At 41.6% G+C, this 22568-nt stretch overlaps 1 protein-coding gene across 2 annotated transcripts in view, besides 1 other annotated feature; it reads right to left on the bottom strand.

Moving 5' to 3' along the window:
* Slc25a21 (solute carrier family 25 (mitochondrial oxodicarboxylate carrier), member 21) overlaps window positions 1–22568 on the bottom strand; it is a 484839-nt gene that overhangs the window by 2397 nt on the left and 459874 nt on the right. For both annotated transcript variants that reach the window (NM_172577.3, NM_001167976.1), the window contains 2 exons: window positions 3110–3291; window positions 2208–2260 (listed from right to left, as the gene is read on the bottom strand). In NM_172577.3, coding sequence (NP_766165.2) covers window positions 2208–2260; window positions 3110–3291 — 235 coding nt within the window. The remainder of the gene's footprint in view (window positions 1–2207; window positions 2261–3109; window positions 3292–22568) is intronic.
* Window positions 2232–4727: an enhancer, noted in NCBI's record as "CNS+2 enhancer". NCBI's record gives its function as "enhancer in in ventromedial region of the medial nasal processes" and the evidence as "EXISTENCE:transgenic organism evidence [ECO:0001131][PMID:14504231]".

The following is a 22568-nucleotide window of genomic DNA, read 5'->3' on the forward strand; positions in this document are numbered from 1 at the left end:
AGTTGTTAATGTCTATGTGATCATGAAATTTACTTTTAATAACTGCTTACAATATAAAGTAGACACACACACACACACATGTACACACATGTACCCACTCCCCCAACTCCAGAGAGAGAGAGAGAGAGAGATTCACAGAGAGACAGATGAGAGCAGAGACAGAGAGAGATAGAGAGCCACACATAGGTAGGTAGGTAGATAGATAGATAGATAGATAGATAGATAGATAGATAGATAGATAGATAGACAGATAGATAGGCAGACTAGTTTTCAGTCTAGTGAGATCTAGAGCAGAAATCAGGCTGGATTCTTTTGCAGGTGGCATCTCATTGTTGGCTATGTAGGGCTGCTAAGGACCTTACAAAAACAAGATTAAATGTTTCTCTAGGATGAAGGATGCTCCCTTCCCCCACCTGCCTGCTTTCTTTTCTTCCTCTTTCCTTCCTCCACTCTCTTTAGTCCACTCTCTTCCGTCCTTCTTCCTTTCCTTCTTTACTTGTGGTGTTGGGGACTAAACTCATTGACTGTTAGCTGTATGTTCTACCCATGATCTAGCTGACCTCCACCCTGTGTATCTTAACTTTAGTTTTTGAATTTTATTTTAGATCCCCCCCCCGCCCCCCCCACACCCCTTTGCCCACTGAGTCATCTCCTTGGCTTCCATTTTCTTTTATACTATCTTCTTTTTCTCTAGCTTAACTTTGATTGGTGTTAACTCAAAGTCCTACCTTTTTCCTCTGATTTACTCCGTAGGACTTGCACTTTTGAAATGCAGGAGAGGCCAGGGGCTTGCTTTAGGCCCTTTACAATCTGGTTGAGGCTGGACAGTAACACAGCAACACTTTTTGTTGCACGTGACACCGGAGCAACTTAGAAGAGCTCACACAGAAACATTTAAAAAACCCAAGCAGACATGTGGAAGCCTCTTACAGAACTTGGGGGCAGATTATTTAAGAGTTCTGGTTCAAGGTTCCAATCAATTACCATTTTAGCTACATTCTCCCCACTCTTTTGAGAAGCTGGTTTAGGGCTTTGTCCTGTGATTCTTCATTAACATTAGGCCTACTATCCAGTCTTGACTGTCTGGTGAGAGAAAAGTACAGTATTCCTGATGCTTTATTCCTGCATTGGCTTTGACACGTGGGCTGATGATTAAGTGGAGGCAGGCTTAGATCTCACATATTTAAAGGCTCTCAGAGGCTGGGGTAATAGATGGAGATGCGTGGGGTGATTTTTGAATACACAAAAGTGTGAACTGTTCTCCAGCTTCATTTCCTATACTCCCTTAGCTACGGTGGGAACACAGGCTAGTTTTCCAGGTTTAGATGTGAGTATAGACATCTATGTGTGAGCCCCGGGGGTACATCAGTGTTAAAACTGAGGAATGGCAAAGAGAGAAGAGAGTGTCCCAGAGAAGATTACCAGGATGTCTACGGACGGGCACATGATCTGGTTTTAAAAAAAAAACAAAAAAACGTGTGTGTGGTCTAGAACATATGTTCATACTTAATCATAGGGTGGCTTGTAATCCAGATCTATTTGCCCAGGCAGTTGAGTCTCCAGCCGCTATTTTCTTATCTATTTACATAGAGGCAGCTGCCTTTCCCTGTGGAGGGTGACAGGCTTTTTTTTTTTTTCTTTCTTTTTTCTCCCTGTGTCTCCTGTCCTCAGATAGGTCCCCAAGCCAGGATTTTCCATTACCAAACTGAGGGAGGCTGGGATAAGTGAGTGGCCTTGAACAGCTTCACTCCACAGAAGTGACTGGGAATGAAGCTCAGGGACCCGTTGATGCTCAGGGAAGTAATTTCTCTTCCTTTTATCTGTTGGAAATGAAGGGGAGGCAGAAGCGAGGCTGGCGCCCAAGGGAGAGTTTTATCAACTCGTTTCTCTGTGAAATCCTCCACTTAGCCAGAAACTATTGTGTATACTTTAGAGTTTACCCCGGTATGTGTGGACCTTTTCCTATTGACTTAAGCTTGGCATTAGCTCTCATTGGCTTACAGCAAAGCCATAGATGGCATTTATGAACAAAGATGGAGTGTTTCTGATGGATGCTTGCAGTATCTTGAACAGGTGACTTTATATCCTCAACGTTTCATCCCCTCCCTGTATGGTAAACTCCTGTGGTATTTCAGATCTACACAGGGAACAGTAGAGACACTAGTACAGTAAAGGAGGAAGGACATAAGTAGTGAGGTCATTGTTACCTGGTCCAAGTCTCATCACCTTAGGGACCAGGCCTTTGTATAAGGCTAAAATCCTGTAACAGAAAAGAGAAAGCATTTCTTATTCTGGAAATAGGTAGTATCTCTCCATTTGCCAAGAAGCCGCTTGAAATGACCCCCACCCCCAACCTAACAGTATCTGGCTCGGTATTTGCTGTGCCAAATTGAATGAAGGACAGAGTTAATCACTCTTTATTACAGGCTGTGTTGGTCTTGTCCAATCAGAAACTTGACTTTCATCAGTGAGATGGTTCTTGCTTTCAAGACAGCTGTGTATATGGGCAAAATGACTTTTGTAATTGAATTTAAAAGACCACAAGCCAAGTCTTCACATTAGGAAATATGATGCAGTTTAGATCAAAATAATAAAGTATCACTTGTTTACTGGAGAATATTGGTGGAAAAGGGAGGGAGAGAAGAGACAGAAACTAAAACTTAGGAAAAAAGATCAGAAAAGGGCAAAGACTTAAAAGTTTAAGAATCCAGATTTTAGAATGCTCATATTTAATTCTCTTAGGAGGACATAATTAAGACAATACTTTGATTAGATTTTTAGTCGGAAGACAAGTATTCTGCCTGCATGCCAAAAGGACATATACAATAACATCATGCTAAACATGCTAAAGAGTTTATTTGAGCATTCTCAGGCAAATACTCAGCATATTATATAATCGTGCCTCTCTGCACGATCAGGCTGGTGGGAGGACACTGCCAATGTCTCATTATTGTGTGGCCTTGCAAAGCTTGTCATTTGTTCCACAGACTTCCTTAGACATAAGGCCAGCCTCTGAAGGCTTACTGGCTCTCATCAAAACAGACAAGTGTGAGAGAGTGGTTTAACAATCCTTGACCCTTGCATACTTATTAAAGCAAGGATCTGTTACCCTTCTTCCCGGTAGATCATCTCCATTGTTTTGAAGCAGCTTCGGTACTTGATCTCTCCAGGAACTGGCTGGGGCCCTTGGATCCGACTCTTTGCAACATCAAAGGGGATGTTAAACACTGAGCCCATTGTCCCTGAGACAAAACCAATCCCAAATTTTCTCAAAAACTCCAAGGTTGGATCCTAAAAGAAAAGGATAAAACAACAGAAGGGGAAGTGGAAGCTCTTAAATTGGTTAAACACTGTAAAGTGAGAAGTATGTGAGCAGAGAGAGCATCGCCCGCCCGCCCCATCGCCCCATAGCCCCATCGCCCTCCCGCCCCATCGCTCGCCCGGCACCCTCCTGTTATTCCAGCCGAGCACATTAGGATTTCCTAGGCTGGAACTTGTTTTCTTGACAATCCCATTGGCTATGTTTTTACACATGGTCTAAATTGCTGAAGTACACATTTCCTCACACAGGATTTATAAACACAGTTCATAAAGAAAGACTGGTACGGCATATGGGGATGATTTGTATAATTGGGCTTCACAATGTACTTAGTATTACTGTATCAAAACAGGAGAAATCCAAGCACACTATTAGCTAATTGGCCAGAATATTTTACAAATGACAGCAACTTCCACCATGAAGCCTACTAAAACGCTCATGTGTGCGGACCCCGAATGTTAAATTAAATCAAGGCTACTCCTGGTCTGCTGCTATTCCCCTCCAGATTTTTTGCATTTATTTTCACGTGTAGCTTGATCCACTGTACTGAGAAGTGCTAGCTTCCTGTTATTAACAAACCGACTTGGGGCGGCTGCAAAACAGCCTGTGACATTCTGTGCATTAGAAACAGTAGTAAGTCACTGGGCTAATTGGCTCAAGAATTTACAACCCATTGTTCCTGAATCTTACTCTTCCTTCATGGAAGTATTGAAAAGGAGAAAAGGGGTCAGGAAGGAATGGAAGAGAGAGAGAGAGAGAGAGAGAGAGAGAGAGAGAGAGAGAGAGAGAGAGGAAGGAGGAGGAGGAGGAGAAAGAGGAGGAGGAGGAGGAGGAGAAAGAGAAAGAGAAGGAAGAGGAGAAGGAAACTATTTTTTTTCCATGTGAGTTGGTGGGACTTGACTTTCCAATCCTCCTTGCCCTGCTTTCTGACATCAAAGGATTTAATTAGATCTTACATGGGAGTCACTTTCCTTGGGTCTATTTTTGTGGCCAGAGAACTTGCATTACTCTTTGTTATAATGAATTTGCTGGGAAGTTCTCATTATGTTTGCAGCCTTAGTTTTTGCCCTGAAAGGACGCTGTATCAGATACTATGAGTGGCTGACCCTGACAGCCGCCCCATGCCACCTTCCTCTGACTCTTGTAATCCATATTTCAGAGTCATTGTCACCCTGGAGCCACAGGTCCTGCGCTTACGTCTTTTCTTTTTCTTTCTAATCTAGCAGAAGTAAAGTGCGTATGTTTGTGAATATCCATTCTTGGATAAGAAAATGGCGGGGGAGAGGGATGGGAATGGAGACGTTCTTACTTATAGCGAGGTTTGAGCACTATATGATTCTAGCTTCCATGGGAGAAGAAATATTTCTGTAGGGCCCTAAATTCTCAGCTAAACCAGGGGTCACAATCACTGAAGTGCCTGTGAGGTTAAATATAAAAACCAAGAGCAAGGGATTAGGTAATACTGCTTGGATGTGGGCCATACAGGTGCCAGGGGTTTTAAAGGGATTTAAAAATCAACAGGGTGTTTCTGCAGGAGAAACAATGCTGGGACCTCGAACGGCTGAGCTGTGTTTAAATAATTCTCCATCCCTAGTCTTTGCCTTTTACAAGGAGAGAAGAATGCCTTGATGCTGCCCTGCATTGCTATACAGAAGCACCTGAGCTCCTGAGGGGGCAAAGTTAGCACCTGCTCAAGTTGTCTGAGCAAGGATGAGTCATTAAACCCCTTAGAGCACAGTGCACCGGGTGGGGGTGGGGGGTCCTTAACGGCTACATCATTCATGCCCTTGATCATTTTCCGAGAAGCGATGGTGCATGCCCAGTGTTCTGAATGCTATGTAAGACTGGCAGAACGCAGAGTGCTAGAGTGAACCATGCTTTCTTTCTTAAACAAATATTATATATTTGCTTGTCTATACATGTGTGTTCACTCATGCCATGGCAAGTATGCGGGGGTCAGAAAACAGTTTTCAGGAGTTAGTTCTTCTGCTGTAGGTTCTAGGTAAGGAACTCAGGGAGACAGGGTTAGGGGCAAGTGCTCCCCCCACCCCGGCCGTCTTGGCAGCTTCATGAACCATGTTTTCTTTAAACATAAAACATCCTATAAACAAATGCTCTCCTAGTGTCCCTGTGACCGAGTTGAAATCCCCCCCCCCCTTTTTTTTTCCTATTCAGGATGATGGCAGAAACGGTGATCTGTATGCACAGCTGGATGGGAGGGTCAGGGGACCTCATCAAACATCCAGTCCTTCCTATCTCTTGATCTATTTGTCGAGGACTGGGGGAGAGGGAGGGGAGGGGGTGTTGGACGTTAATCTACCACACCTAGAGAAGCACTCTGTGCATGAGACACTGTTGGAGTCTGAGACCGTGCAGACCTCCATGCCAGCATTGTGCTTGCTGGCACAAATACTGCCAAACCCTTGCCCCCAGCATGATGGAAAGACCCCATGGTAGCTCCTAAACATAGCTGTGAAGTCTGGGTCCCACTTCAGACCCATCTTAATTTCCCAGATCGGCTTTCTTCCTCTGAGGGAAGAAGACTGAAGATGGTTTTATGTGGGGCTCAGCAGGTACAGGCTCTTGTATAGACTCAAACTTGGCAACTTGAGTTGGAAACCGGGATGTTACAAGGAGGTAGGTAGGGCAGAACTGACCCTTGAGTATTGTTCTTTGACCTTTACACACATGCCTGTGAGACACTGACACACACACACACACACACACACACACACACACACACACACACACGAATGAATGAATGAATGAGATATTAAGACCCGTGTTGGAAACCAGTAAATTTGGTGCTCTTAATAGGCAAAATGGAGAGGGGTGTCAGTCATTATGCTTGTGGGTATTAATGTTCTTGTGGTATGGCCAAAAGAATATCTCTTATCAATTGGTCTCTGAATCCACGGCCAGTCTGTTCTTCGGCCTTCATAATCTGTTTTGTGCTAGAATCCAGTTAGGGCTGGTGGGCCACAGTCAGCCAACACTCTCACCTTGGCTCCCATGCCCTCACTACACCATCATGTGCAAACAAGTTTGGGATCTTTTCATCAGAAAATTTTCTTCTGTAAATCCCAGATACTGTCTTAACCACAACCCTCAGTCTGACCGTCTTATGTCTGGTTTCTTTTGCACATAGCTATCTTTCACAGCAGGTTGTGAGTCCACAAGGTCCTGAATTATGCATTACAACTCTTCTGCCTTGTCTGTCCCCACAGGACTGCTGTGGCACACACCTGTGCTTGTAAACAAAATAAATAAACAAGTAAATGTAATTTAAAAAGTGGGAGGATTGTTGTAACTAGAACTCTAAAGAATGAAAAGAGAGAAAGGGAGGAAGGCAAGGAAAGAGGATGGTGGAGAGAAAAGAAGCGGGGGGGGGGGGAGGGATTGGGGCATGGAGGATGAATGCGTCCTCCCGGAGACAAGAAAGTTTCACTTGCACTGCGGTTGTGGTCAAAGAAGGCATCTATCCTATCAACTCCAAGCCTTACAGTCTGGTACACTCTTTGTAGCTAGGTGACAGCACTTGTCTTCAAGGCTGTTCTCAGGGTTATAGATGCTGCCTGCCCAGGGTTATGGATGGTACAGATACAACCCTCAGCAGTACAACACTGCTGAACCCACATGGACTGCTGTAACAGACAGCCCACTTGTAGTCTCAGGACTTGGGAGGGTTGGGGCAAGGGCAGTGATGTTGAAGAATGAAGCCCAACCTTAGTCTTTGAGTGTGGTCATTGCTTCATACCTATGGAGTGACATGTTCTCCATTTTCTCAAAGTGGCGAGATTCCCTGTAAGATAGGTGTAAGGCAGGGAGAGCATGCATTGTACTTGTTATCTAACAGGCAAGTAGAGGCATCCCAGGGAAAAGATCCTACGGGCTATTACTTTGTACTGGGTGCTCACAGTCATCTGTAAGATGGAATACAGGGCCCCCAATGGAGAAGCTAGAGAAACCACCCAAGGAGCTGAAGGGATCTGCAACCCTATAGGTGGAACAACAATATGAACTAACCAGTACCCTCAGAGCTCGTGTCTCTAGCTGCATATGTAGCAGAAGATGGCCTAGTCGGCCATCACTGGGAAGAGAGGCCCCTTGGTCTTACGAACTCAATATGCCCCAATACAGGGGAACGCCAGGGCCAAGAAGCGGGAGTGAGTGGGTAGGGGAGCAGGGCGGAGGGTATAGGGAACTTTCGGGATAGCATTTGAAATGTATATAAAGAAAATATCTAATAAAAAATAAATAAATAAGTTTTATACACAGATTAAAAAAAAAAAAAGAGATCCTTCTGCCTCTACCTTCTAAGTGCTGGGATGAATGGCATGTGCTGCCACTGCCTGGCAAAATAAGGTGTTCTTAATTTAGGAACTTGGGAGAGAGAGGGACGTAAGCAGCACGGAAGTCTGCTCCACTGACCTCAGGTGAGCTCTGCGAGATGCGGGTGGAGAGGAGCAGTGGCCATGCTGAAGCAAGTGCTCATGGGTAAGGAAAGCCAAGCTGAATGGAGCTGCCTTGGCTCGGCAGCAGAGATGAGCTCGGGTGGTAGCCTCTGTGCAGACCTTCACTAATTAAGTCTTCAGCTTCTTTTGCAAGATCCTGGGCGCCCACCCAAGGATATATGTAGCTCAATAAATCCAGAGCAGGATGGAGTGTGTGCGTGGCCAGTCATCCACGCAATGCGATCGAATGAGCAGAGTGCAGAGGGAAACATGTGACAGGGAAAGGGAAATCACTCCTGGAGTTTACGTGTTGAAATCCATGATATAGAATCTAGCTCTTGTTTCTTAAAAGCTTGGCCACTGTGGAGTCAGTGAAGGAACATCATTCTTGCCAATCACCATGTTTTAGCTAAAAGGATGGTTCGTTATGTCTCCTCCCACCTGGATTTTCAGTTTCATTCATTTATTTTAAGGACTGGAGTAAAAGGAAGATGAGCAGATACTCACTGTGTGGCAGGCACTGTGATTTCTATGTATTAAATCTTCATAACATTTCTGAGCAGGTGAGATTTCTGAGTCTTATGGAAAGTTCCCTAATTTCCTAACTGGATATAAACTTGAATGAGCCCAAAGGGGTCTATTATGGAGAAATGATAAGCTCAATGTATTGAGGATCCTTGAGACTGTCATGCCTAGCCAGCAATTGTAGAGACATGTGTACTTGCATCTCTAGATGTACCCAAGTCAGCATCCACAGACATTATTTCTCAGACCAAGGAAAACCTTTAGAAGGAGAAAGTAAAATCCCAGTGTCTATGAAAATCTGAGGGACTTTTACTGAATTCACAGTGTCAACTGCTTAACACAGTCAGGAGAGCATTTAATTATGTAAAAAAAATACTCATGTGGTTGTAGAGTCTATCACTAAATTCTTTCTTCTTTTTAAAATTTGTCTGTTTTGATTTTCTGTTGTTTGTTTGTGTTTCACTATTTTGAGAGAGAGGGGGCAGGGACAGGGAGAGGGAGTGGGAGATGGAGTGGGAGAGGGAGAGGGGAAGAGAGAGAGAGAGAGAGAGAGAGAGAGAGAGAGAGGAGAACTTGAAGTTGTATGGTTAGACATTGGGGTAGGAGGATCTGGGAGAAATAAAAGGAAGGAAAATAATGCAATCAAAATATACATATGAAAAAAATTTTAAGCAAAATAATGTCTAAAAGGATTCCATAATTTGTCACTAATTAGGAAACTTTTCCTCTATGTTCTCTTCCTCTTCCTCCTCCTCCTCTCTCTTCTTTTTCCTTTTCTTTCTTTACTTTTTTCTTTTTAAAGCTTATTTTTGAAGCTTCCTTTTTCTTTATATTCTTTCTTTTTGTTTTTGTTTTTGCTTTTGCTTTTGCTTTTTTTTTTTTTTGAGACAATTTTTCTCTGCATTACCTTGACTGTCCTGGAACTGTATTTGTAGACCAAGCTAGCCTCACTCAGAGATCTGCCTGCCTCCTCTTCTGCCTCCCAAGTGCCAGGATTAAAAGTATGGACCACCACTGCCTGGCACTTATGAAAATTCCACAAAGGGAGTCATCAGAAGTGTGATCTATGACCCAAAAGCACTTCATGATCAAAATGCTACATATTTGTTATTAATGAAAGCATCTAATTCACACTGTACAGTCATCAGCTAAAGACACACCAGCAGTATAAGGCAATGGCACTGGAGGATATTATGAAATTGTCTTGATGAAGTCATCCCCTTACCCTTTACCTTCTGTGGCTTAGGCTCTGATGCCCTTTGTAGTAACTGACCTGCTGGCTGCTAGCTTGGTAAACAAAAAACTGCTGTCCATCTCACAGACCTTTGTGATTAAGCTCTGGTGGCTTTAAGATGACATTCCACAAAGAGTCCAGAAGGAGGGGTTAAAGAAGATGGGAGACTGGTTTTTTTTTTTTTTTTTTTTTTTTTTTTTTTTTTTTTAACTAGTGAGGATTGGGGGGTGGTTTGGCAAATCGCAGGACGTCTGCTATTGAGGAGAGCACAGCAATGCAGGTTTACTTTTTTTTTCTTTTTCTTTTTTTGGTTTTTTTTTTTTTTTTTTTTTTTGAGACAGGGTTTCTCCGTGTAGCCCTGGCTGTCCTGGAACTCACTCTGTAGACCAGGCTGGCCTCGAACTCAGAAATCCACCTGCCTCTGCCTCCCGAGTGCTGGGATTAAAGGCGTGTGCCATCACCACCCCGGCTTGCAGCTTTACATTTAAGGGGACTCAGGACATCAATCTGAATACTGAAAGTTTGTCTGAGAATCTTCCCACCTATGTCAGCTCAACCTACATTTTCTCTCTTCCTCCCAGTTTAGTTTCTCTTGGTAACACATCAAGCAAAGATGAGAACTCACATGACCTGTGAGTATATGCACTTCTCTGAAGAACTTGATTTTTTTAATTTGGTTTAGACTTGCTATTTAGAAGCATATTACTGTGGAGGGCTGAGGTGTGCTATGACAAAGGCTTTCATTTCCTTGAGGCTGAAGCCAAAGGCATTATAAACATTCAGTCATAGGACCTGAAAAGATCAAGATTGTACTGACCTGGACGCTTCTTCCCTGTTAAATAGCTTTCATGGTATTGGGAAGTGCTCTTATACAATGCTACAGGAGAAAAATAACCAACAGCTTTACCTATTCTATCAAGATCCAATAACAACTGGCCTAGCAAGATATGACAATTATGATGAAGAAATGGCATCGATGTTATGGACCTGCTCAACCATTTTATAACTGGATTTAAAACCAGCTGTCAACATGCAACTCATGCCTGATACCACTAGCTAGGGGTGGAGGTGGGGAGCAAAGCACAGCAAAGAAACAAACAAAAAACATGGCCAGTTAGTCAGAGGTCCGAGCAGAGAACCTAATGCTATTATTCTGCTAAAGTAATAAACTTCTCCAAAAATTCATATTGTTATACCTATAGATTTGTGTAGATGGAGATCACTACAGAGCTGGTCAATGTATAGAGAATAAGAGACTATGGAGTGATAGGCTAAATGGAGCATCTACATCATGTCCCTTCCCACAAAGTCCAGGGAAAATTGTTTAAGAAGGAGCAGAAAGATTGTAAGAGCTGGAAGTTGTGTATGACTACAACATAACATATTTACTCGATATAACAGCACATTCTATGTGCATATTTACTCGACACAATTACACATACAAACTCATAATGGCTATGACTGCTCGCTCACACAAGAGCAAGATCAAGGCCAGCATGGATGGAATTCTACCCATACTGAGGAACCACTGGCAACTGATTGCTTCTGTGAGAGGGAGAGTCAGTCTTCTTTAGAGATGTGGCTCTTGAGAGGCTGCCCGTGTTCCAGTAGATGCTATACACCCAAGGACACACAGCACCAAGTGGACTCAATGGGTTAAAAAAAATATACCAAAGTCTTATCAAAGAAGCTTCCCTTTGTAGCAGATGGAGACCATTACAAAAAAAATCACAACTTGTCAAAATGCGATGATTAACTGATTGAGGGGTGACAAGTCCCAGTGGATACATCTAAAACATGACTACTAAGGTTCAGAGAAAATCATGGAGGAAGGGTCAGAAATATTGTAAAAACCAGAGGGCCATGAAGTGTGCTGTAAGACTGTTGCCTTCTGAAATGACACAGAAGCTTCACTCCTGATACATCAACAACATGTCTGCCTAAGACCTGTACAATGATGATGACAATATACAAACTAACCTGGAAGGAGGGAATCTTACATAGGACATAGGGCCCTGCCCTTGGACAAAGAACTATAGGCAACTAGTTACTGCTGAAAGAGAGAGTATTAGGGATGAACCACCAATAGGTTATCCAATACTGAATGGTCTGTCCTGAGCTCACATCTGCAACACTAAACAGACTGAACAGGTTGCTATTTATATATTTATGCTTATATAGATATAACAATATAAGTACAAGAAAAAATCAACTTGAGAGTGATTGAGGGAGGTCATGGGAGAAGTTAAAGGGAGGATGACGTGGGGATTGGAGGCAGGAAAGAGAGGCAGAAAGTGATGTAATTATATTTTAATAAAGCAAAAAATAAGCACGTGAAGTCTGGAGGATAAAGTAGTATGGTGATAGGGGAGGATTTGTGGAGAGGAAAATGAAGTTGTATTTGATAAAAACATCATTATATGCATGGACAAAGATTTCAAAATAATAATATGATACGTATTCAGAGTTGCTCATCTCAAAATTATAGCAGTGTTTAACTCTGAAACAGGCAATGTTTCACCTTGGATGCACCTTATCATGGAAAGAGACAGACCAGACAGAGAACCACACCACTAGATTTATTACAGATAATTCCAACAAAGAAGACTCAAGGGCTTGTGTACCCACACATTTGAAGAGAGATACAGAAAAAATGACTATCAGCATGAGTGTAGACCTTTGATTGCCTGCATTCATTCTAGTAGAAGTTTGTAGAGATGGGCACTGGACTCTTTAGGGTATCTTCACTGGAACCTTTTAAGGGAAAAGGATATACCGTGTCACACCCTTCATCAGATATACCAGGCCTGGCACAGCGTAGATATTTAGCCAGGGCTTTAGCTCTCCTATGAGAAGACATAATAAACAAAGAACCACGGGTTCAGAAGCAAATCACTAGGAGGTACCTATACACACTGGTTAAGCACCTGGTCAAGGCAAATAACAGCAGCTCATCATTGCTGTCCCCACAGCTGGCAGTGGTGGCCATGGAAATGATGTGGTGTGTTGAAATCACAGTTGCCTCCTGGTGACTGAATGAGGAGCAGCCTGTGTGAGGGTGAACTGTTTTTCTTTCTTTTTATAGAAGGGATTTGTATTATAGATGCTGGTCTCAATGGGTTGTCAACGAGGGGTGGCTAGTGTTCCATAAACCCTTTCTTTCTGTCTAACCTCGGCTCCCTTCTGTTGCTTTGTTCACAAACTTTTGACAAAAGCATTTTTTTCTTCTGATATCATCCAATCATACTGTTTTGTCCTCAGTGGAAAAAAAAATCTGTTATTGAAGCTTAATTAAAAAAATACAGTTGTTTCCACTTGACAGCTATCAGAAGAATCTATTAGAGTGTTTGTTTTCTCTTCATGTGAGATAATTTGGGGGAAACGCTAGCTCCCCGCTCCACAAAAGGTCACTAAACTAGAATGAGATGGTTTAATTGATAAGCATTCTTTAAGGAATGTGGAGTATTCCCAAGATTCTATCCTTGCAGGGCTCTGGCTTTTGGAATGAAATCAAAGTCTTGTTACGAGTGCTGCATCTAAATGTAGCTGTTCAGAAAATAGCCATGAAAATTCCTTCCCCCAACAAAGCTATCTGCTCTTTAAAGTATTCTGAAATGTAAAATAATTTTCAAGGCCTTAGCCACTTAGCTCAAGTTATAAAATGTACAAAATGTCAAAATGATTTATGATTTAAGCATAACAGGTATCACTTGATTGCTTTGTGTAAGTTTCATATACAATATGTTCTTTGTAATTATGTGTTACCCATACATTTACATGGTTAGCTAATACCTTCAGAGAGCTAAATAAGTCTTTGGGTATTATCATACAAAATAGAAGCCAGTGTTTACACTTAGAAGCCAGTTGGGTTTTTATATTTTGGCATGCTTTGTCTGTTCGTTACCTCAATGTAAACACCGACTTCTAGGAAAACTAGCCAACCAGAAGTCCCAAGACAAAATTCTGAAGGTTGTGGCATCAAGGCAGGGGCCTGGCTGAGATGATTTGCTAGGCAGATGATCAAGTAGAAGGCTTTGGGTTGGTTCTGTCCTTGAGATTCCACGTCTGTACCTCTGTTCATGTAAACTTCCACACTTGCTTAGGTAACATATGTTTGATAGAGCCGCTGATCAAAACATTTAAGAGGAATAAATTATCGTAAACCTACATCTCTAGAATGTCCCAGTCCAGGTTGCAGTTGCTGCCTCTGGGTTCTCTCCACGCCAGCGGCCCTCAAGCTCTGTCTCTCCCCAGGGCCCTCACTCTCCTGCTTTAGAGCAGAAACACCCTGTTTGCTCTGTTTGCCTCATGTTCTTTGCCTTGGCATGGCTAATTCTCATCGTGACTGCAAGCCTGCACATTGTTACTGAAGTCGGGCCTCTCTCCCTCCTTACCCTACTTCACCCTGCATTGAGATTAGAGAGCTCGTCAGGTTTTCCCAGCTTTCTAGCTGTCTTCATGGCACTTACTGCAATGGAGAAGACTCAGTTTCTCTTGATAATGGGTTTATTGCCACTTTCTTCCATTAGACTGTAAACCCCACTAAGGCAGGGGCAGTGGAGATGCTTAGAAAGACTGTGTGCTCGGTGCATGGTGGCTGGCACCACTGGTACTTGTCCAGTGCACAGATAGAATGGATCCGCTGGTAAGTTAGGTTACTCATGTTTCATTTACACCCACTTGGGTGGTGCCTGAATGGAAAACATTTTGTCTGACGTTTATTTAAGAAAGTGTCTGCATCCCTGCCCCTTCCTCTCCGCCTTCCCCCATACTCCCTTCTCCCAACACATACACTCCAGGGAGTCTGTGAAAACTGCCAGTGAAAGATACTCTTTTACCACAGCTTCTTGTCACATATCCTGGAATTTCATAGAAACGATGTACTTATAATTTCCCCCAAGTGGTCCATAGACAAGGAGAGTTGTTCTTAATGAAAGTTTAATGTTCCTGCCCTTCCCATTGCTGCATGATTGGAAAGACTGATGACCAAGTGAGACAGAATCAGAGAAAGGAACTGTCATAAATTAAACCCTACGATCATCTAATTCTATTGAGAACCCTCTCTTCAAAATAGAAACAGCCCAGTGTATGTTCTCCACTCAAACGCAAATGTGTATTTTCCATTCAGTTCAATGTACACCTTAGGGAAAGAAGTAGCTCTCAATCATGCAGCCAACACCACTGAATGTTTCTGCTGATCAACCAAAGGATGGCTGGCTCTTTCTATGGGGTTTACAAAAAGAAAGATAATAATAAAAAACAAGAAAAGTATTTGCAGCCATGGAAGGCAGTCTTCTATGGCTGTTGTATCAGAAGAAAACAAATTTTGCTTGACTTAATGCTGTCTCAAACAACTATGGGGGCAGGCCTCGATGGTTTATTAAGCAAGAAATGTTGAATAGATGAAAAATTGTTCTCTCCAACCCACACATGCAATTTATATCAGGACAGAATTTAACACACACACACACACAAACTCTATGTTATTCTTGGCACAATACCTGAAAACATCCTTAGTTGGAAGGCAAACTAAAAAACACAGTTTAGTATTTTTGACAGCTATTATTTTAAAGAGTTGATACCTACTAATATTTTACTTATGAAAGTAGCTAAAGAAAAAGCAAATATAGAAATAGAAAACAAAATCATCAGAGGCATGGAGTACTTTATCTTGCGATTCTAATTTGTGTGTCACCATCACAAATAGTACACTATGAGGAGCCCCACAGTGAGATGGGAATGGAAGGTTTTTCTTTTTTTTACAATGAAAACTTACACCTGTAGCTGTTTGAAAAAAGGATGTCAGTATTTAAGTTAATGGATATTTGTTTCAAGTGGGCTTTACTATGAGAAGTGATGGACTCTTTCTGGGGGAGAAGAATAATTCTTCAAGCTGGAATTCTGTTTTCTTTCTGCAAGATGTGAATGAGCGCCCCATTCACTGAGTTCTGTGTTAATATCCCAAACGGCCTTTCTGGGTTGCAGAGCTACTTACTCTACAACACTAATGCCAGGTCCTAAAAAATACCTGACAGAATCCATCCCGGGGCATCATTTCAAACTGGTGAAGTTCAGTTCTTCCAGGGCTACATCTATAGTTCTGTGTCTAGAGATTACAAATTATAGATGTGAAGGCCGGCAGGGGTGGAGAGGCAGTGGCAGGTTTCAGGTAAGAATGATGGCGCACACTCACAGCACTCTGGAGGCAGAGGCAGACAGATTTCTGAGTTCGAGGCCAGCCTGGTCTACAAAGTGAGTTCCAGGACAGCCAGGGCTATACAGAGAAACCCTGTCTCAGAAACAAACAAACAAACAAACAAACAAAAAAACCAAAACCCAAAACCAAAAACTGAAACAAACAAAAAATATCAAAAAAAAAAATGAAGAAGAAGAATTTTGTTATATAGTCTGGACATTTTAGCTAATTTACTTGCTCAAAAATATTCATTATTTAAAAATGACTTTAATTGTTTTAAAACACATGCACAAGCACACATGTACACACAAGCACACAAGGTTTGTGCAGGTACGAGAGGAGGCTGGAGGCATCTGAACCCCGAGAGCTGGGGTTAGCAGGTGATTGAGAGCTGCCTTTCAGGGGTGCTGGGAATCATACTGGGGCCTCTTGGAAAGTGCTCTTAACTACTGAGCCAGCTTTCCAGCCAGTAAATGTTATAATCCTTTTAGAGAGATCATTTATGTGTAACAAGATATAAAATAAAATGTGGAGTTCGGAATTAGTTAGGACATTACAGGCTATACTGCAGAATTTTGGTATCCAGCTTAGATTAATTATGTTAGTAATTTTCACTTTTGAGCCCTGACTTCCCACTTGGTCTTAGCAGAAAATGAGTTATCATGATGAGAATTATGTAAAATAATAAAGTCTACAAAAGTGGTTTTAATAGTGAAATGGAATAAAAAGTCAGAATAATGATATTTGAAATATTTATGTACCGGAGACCACCAATCTGAAGAGCTAGTTAAATGGGTTATGGCTTGGAAATCTGACCTGAATTATCTGGGTTTAGTGTTTCAAATTCCTATTTTACCTCCGCAGACATACTTTACAATTTATTAAAATATTCAAAAGTGACTTGGACAACCTGTTTTAAAAGGTCCCATTAAAAATTTTATTGATTTATTTCTATTATAAAATTAATGCACATTAAAAGTAAAAACTTTCCACTGTTTAGGAGAGTGTATAAGGATGACTTCCCCAGTTTCTTATACTCAATGGCCAATCTCTCTCTGTCACTGTATCTCTGTTTCTGCAACACACACACACACACACACACACACACACACACACACACACCTCAATTTTTACTCTGAGCTAATGATTATGAACTGTTTCTTGCAAAATCAAATCCTTTGAAGATGGAAAAAAATTCTGCAAAGCATTAGAGATTAAAAAAATTAAAGAAAAATCTAGAAATATCTCATGCCAGTCAGAGCTGATGAAATCTCAAGTTCCCTTGGAACAAGAGAATGAGCAATTGCCGGATGAAGGGACTGAAACAATAACCCTGTAAACAGGCTGTCCAAAGTGAATGGCAAGGCAGCCTGCCTACAGCCAAGAGGGGATAATGCCTTCAAGGAGCACCACCTCCTCATCATGCTTTATAACAACACGATGACGTCCTTCAACATGTTTTAATGATTATCATACCTTCCCCTTCACAAAGGATTGATTTATTATGGTTTAGATTTAAAGAATACTGGTTTCCCAGTTTTGAGTCAGGCTTAGATTACAGAGCACATAAAATCAATGACTTTGTTCTAGGCAAGGAAAACATAGTGTTCATTTGAGTGCAAAAAGAATAGTCCCAGGGAAAACCTCCTCACGAAGTTCTACATGCTAACTGCGCCCACCGCTGCCCACAGCACCTCTCCTGCCTCCCACTGTCGTCATCAGCACCACCACACTTAGCACTTTTATGGCATCTTAACATTTACAAACTACTTTGTATATTGTTTATTTTAATTCTCAAAATGACTTATCCAATATAAAGAACAACCATAGATTTTCATTTTATAAATGAAATGCCTGAAGCTCAGAGCAGCAAAGTGATTGGCTCAAGGTCATTTAACTATGACCAAATGGGGCCCTCTCTTCCAATGGACACTAACTGATGCTTTAGTTGTGTATCTCCAACTTAGACCCCTTCTCTCAAACCCCAGAACCCACATCCAGCAAATAGACTCCATTTCTGTCTGCTGCAGTCCCAAACACAATTAGACTCAGTTTCCTGACTGAGCCTATACTTTCTTCTACCAGCTGGTTTCTCTCTCAGCGTGCTTTCCTTAGCTAAAAGGGCATCATTACCCTTTTAGCTGCCCAATTAAAAAAAATCTAAGAATAAATTTTATCACCTCAACATATGATCTCAGCATGTCCATATATTCTACCACCACATCATGTGCATTTCTCATTCTTTCCTGTCTTCACGACACTGGTTTTCAGTCCCTGTGTTCTCAGATTGGGACAGTCTCCAAGCACACACCCCACCCTTCTCTCCCAGGAGCACTGCACCCATTTCCCACGGGAACCAAAGTAAGCAGGCGATTCCTGTGCCTAAACTCTCTTGTTGGCTTCCTAGCTACTCTGGTTTGGATATTTTTCTTCATTCCAACTGATTCTATAATTTAAAAAAATATTCTTATATTTTTTTAACATTCTTCTCCCTCCCCAAACTCTCCCAGACCTTCCACCACCCAACTTCTTTATCATTTTTAGGGGTCATTTTTCATTGTTACACGATATATTTTGATCACATTTCCTTCCCAGATTCCTCCCAGATTGTCTCCATCTCCCTACCTACCCATTTTTATGCGCACTCTCTCTCTCTCTCCTTCTGACACTTCCCTCATTCTTTTAGTTTTAGAAAAAGAAAGACCTCGCAAGAATGAATTTAAAAAAAAAAATAAGGAAAACAAAGAAACAATCCAACAAGAAACCAAAAAGCACCAAAACAAAATGAAACAGGTCCACAAAAGAACCCCAAACATTGAGTTCCTTTTGTGTTCACTAACTACTCACTCTTAACAAAGAAAGACAGATGCAAAAGAAATAAAAAAAGGCACCAAAACACACCTCCCCCACTTTGTGCAGGTATTTTGTGTGGCTTGAGCTTGTGCACGTCTTATGCATGCTGTCACAGTCTATGTGAGTTTAAATGTGGGTTGGCCCTGTTGTGTCTAGAAAATGTTATTTCCTTAAAATTTGATTTTGAGGTTTAATTGTCAGCGTGATGGTTCTGGGAGGTGGAGAGCAGTTTCAGGGGTGTCTGGATCAAGGAGGCTCTCCTTTAGAAAAGAACCAGTGCTGTTCATAAGTGCCACTCTGAGAATGCGTTGTTGTGAAGTGCTTGGACTCTTTTGTTCCCCAAAGTGTGCATGTGCACTTTCTGGGTTTTCTTCTGCCACTGTCATTTTACTATGAGGTAGAAGAACCTCACTAGATGTGACATTCAAATAAATCTCTTCTGTATATATTATCTAGTCTCAGGTGTTTTTCTATAACAATAGATAATGAATGAAGACATTAGTGCTTTTTAGGTAAAGACACCAATTTTCAGTGTGTCTTACAATGGTCAGTGTGGCCTTATATAGCTATATTCCTGGCCTAGCCTTTTTGCATTTATTACACGGGGTATCTTTCATTTATCCAGGACCACCAACCCCCTCCCAATTTAGAGCCTTGACCCTGTATGTCCTATATGTTACAATGCTTCTATCCATTTCTGTCTCTGGCTAAGGGCGATCCTGTCAGCTCCAACGCCATTCATTTCCTTAGGGAAGAAGCCTTTCCTGACTCCAGGTTGGGATCATTCATAACTGTGTGTGTGGGTTTTGCTGTTGATTGTTCTCTTTTATCTTGAAAGCCCTCGATTATGACAGCTTCTCATTTCTGTATTCCTTGGTACTCACCGTGGGGTCTGCCACCTGTCAATCACTCAAAAAATAAAATGTTAGAGTGACATTCAGACCCGATCACCCCAGACTTTATGCACAGCATTCCTCCTACCCACCCATATATGGGGCTCAAGTGCCAAGATCATTAAACAAAAAGGAACACGTTATTTTAGTTTGGGAACTAAAGTGTGGGAATGAAATTCTGAGCCTGCATAGCAAATATCATCAACTGGTATGGTGCCCAAAGTTGGTTATGATTTCCAAGCATTGATAGTCAAATATCTAGGAAGCAATTTCTTGGCTTTCTCCACTAGTGAAAAGGTGTAGAAAGGGTTACAGTAGGATTTATTGGCCCTTCACTATATATTGAGACAGGGTCTCATTTCGTAGTTGAGGCTTCCCTAGAACTCACTAGCTAGCCCAGGTCCACAAACCCCCGGCTTCAGTCTCCTAAGTGCTGGAATTATAGGTGTGAGCCACCATACCTAGCAACATTTACTTTTAAAAATAATTATAGCCAGCATTTCCACAGCTTCCTTATCAGATGCTACTTTGAGTGGTGTGGGAGAGGGTGAAAAGTCTGGCCTTGAGTCTTTATCTTGATAGAACTATAGCACACATTTTAAAAGTCACTTCCAATTCTGTTCAAGAGGTTGAAGCATGAGGATCATGAGGCTAAAGCTAGTCCTGCCTATATAGGAGGTTCAAGTCCAGAGCAGGACTGTGCCAAAAAAGCTAAAACATATCATGGGCTCCCCAGTGCAGGAGTTAGAGAAAAGACTGAAGGAACTGAAGGGGTTTGCAACCCCATAGGAAGAACAACAATATCAACCAACCAGAGCTCCCAGGGTCTAAACCACCAACCAAGCAGTACACATGGAGGGACCCATGGCTCTAGGCATTAATGGGAGATGAGGCCCTTGGTCCCATGAAGGCTTCATGTCCCAGTGTAGGGGAATGCGAGGGTAGGGAGGTGGGAGTGGGTGAGTGGGGGCACAACCTCATAGAAGCAGGAGGAGGGGGGATGAGATAGGGGGTTGCTGGGGGGGGATCAGGAAAGGGGATAACATTTGAAATGTAAAATAAAATACCGAATAAAAATGACTAAGCATAAAAAGCTAAAGCATTAATAAAAATATATCTTTACAAGACGTTTGTTGTTAATTTTTATTTCATGTGCATGAGTGCTTTTCCTGCATCTATGTACACTGCACACTCACCCACAGAGGCCACGGAGACCAGTTGTCAGCTGCCATGTGGGTTCTGGGAATTGAACCTGAGTCCATTGCAATAGCAACAAGTGCCCTTAATCACTGAGCCATCTTTTCAGCTCATATCTTTTGTTTAAAGAGTTGGGAGAGAACTTAATATTCCTCAGGGTCCTTGTTAATAAATTAAGCCTTTGTTTATTAGTCTAGTCTCAACATAGGGAATGTTAGCTAAAAGAAAATTCCTTTGTTAAACACTCATTGACATTTTACTAAACAGATTTACACACACACACACACACACACACACACACTGGACAGATAACGGAGTCTAGGGAGTCTTGGGAAAGCAGTTCACGCCATGCCTTTCCGTTCTGTTCTCTGGAGCTTTTTCTGCACCGTGGTAGCCTGTCTATACTGCAGAGGTCATTAAGATTTTGGTTATTGCCAAAATGTCTGCTTTGGCAGTCTACTGAGGTAGCATAGGGAAACTTATCTCAGCAATGTGAAAATCTCCATTTTAAGAAGCATTTCCAAAACCAAACATCTCACCTCCTGGATACAAAGACCCTCTTGTGCTATTCTCTTTTTCTTGGGGTTCTGTTTGATTAGGGTGAGACTCACTCTAGCTCTAAGCCATTCAACTGTAAACTCTCTTCCAGCTTCCTATACACTAACACCAATTAATATAGTGGTTCTCTCAAATGCCAAGGTATCCCTAAGGTATGCAGTGAAAGGAAACACACTTTCCATTCATTTCTTCCTTCGTTCATGTGATTCATTTAATATAGATTTCCTGAGGACCTGCACTGTACTAGGGACTGTTTTAATCTCTGAGGATACAGCAGTGGGAAAAAAAATCCATGAAAAGCCCCTGTCCTTATTAACTTCCATTTTTATGTGTGCTTTATAAAAGGGATTGAGGGGTGAGAGCAGTGCAGAACTTGGCATGCTGGAGGGATAAATGCTAGAAAAACCCATTGTTTTTAGACAACATTGATTTATAACATGTTAAAAAATGTGATGGGATTTTTTTTTTTTAGAATAGCAGTCCAAATTTAGAAAAATGGAATTTGAGAGTTTGTAAAGCATTTTTTTTTCACACATGAATAAGAAGTATTATTAACTAATGTCTCTGAACACGTTGCTCATCTAAATACAATCAAACATTTTTCAATATGCCTGTTCAGTGGTCTTTTTCCTGGCTTCTTGAGAGCTTCTTTGAGGAAAGGGCACACTTTATAGAGTGCCTGGTATACAGAGAGAAGCACTTGACATTTTGGTTGTGAGCCTAGCCTTTAATGGTTGAGCCATCTCTTTAACCCATGAAAGGTGCTTAATTAAAGTGCTTATTGAAATAAAACATTGTATTCGTATTAGTAACAAAAGTTGATTTGCAAACAGGCAAGAAAAATGGCCCTGTCTGTTGTTTGCCTTTATTTATTTATTTATTTATTTATTTATTTATTTATTTATTTATTTAAAATAAAGAAACTGCTAGGTTTCTGGTCCTTTTTACTTATGTACTAAGTTAACTGTAGACTACTTCACTCCAGAGAAAAGTTTGAAGTTGTAGATATTTACTTACTGGTGTTTTAAAGATAAGGTCTTGTTATGTGGCTCAGGCTGGCTTCCAGGGAGTGCTGAAGCTCTTACGTCAGCCGCCAGTGCACTGAGATTCCACGCACGAGCTACTCCTTGTGGATTCTTTCATTATTTTTGATAGTCACTTGCATGTAGAGAATGCACTGTGGTCATGCTCACCACTAGCCTCTCTCATCCCTTCTAACCCTTGCTGGTTCCTCTGTCCCCAACTGTTCCCCTTCCATTAAAAAATACCTAGTAACATGTGACTATATATATATCTTATTGATCTCAGATTTCTTAAATAAAAAATAATTTCATTTTAC

Source organism: Mus musculus, chromosome 12 (assembly GCF_000001635.26).
Source record: "Mus musculus strain C57BL/6J chromosome 12, GRCm38.p6 C57BL/6J".
NCBI lineage: Eukaryota > Metazoa > Chordata > Mammalia > Rodentia > Muridae > Mus > Mus musculus.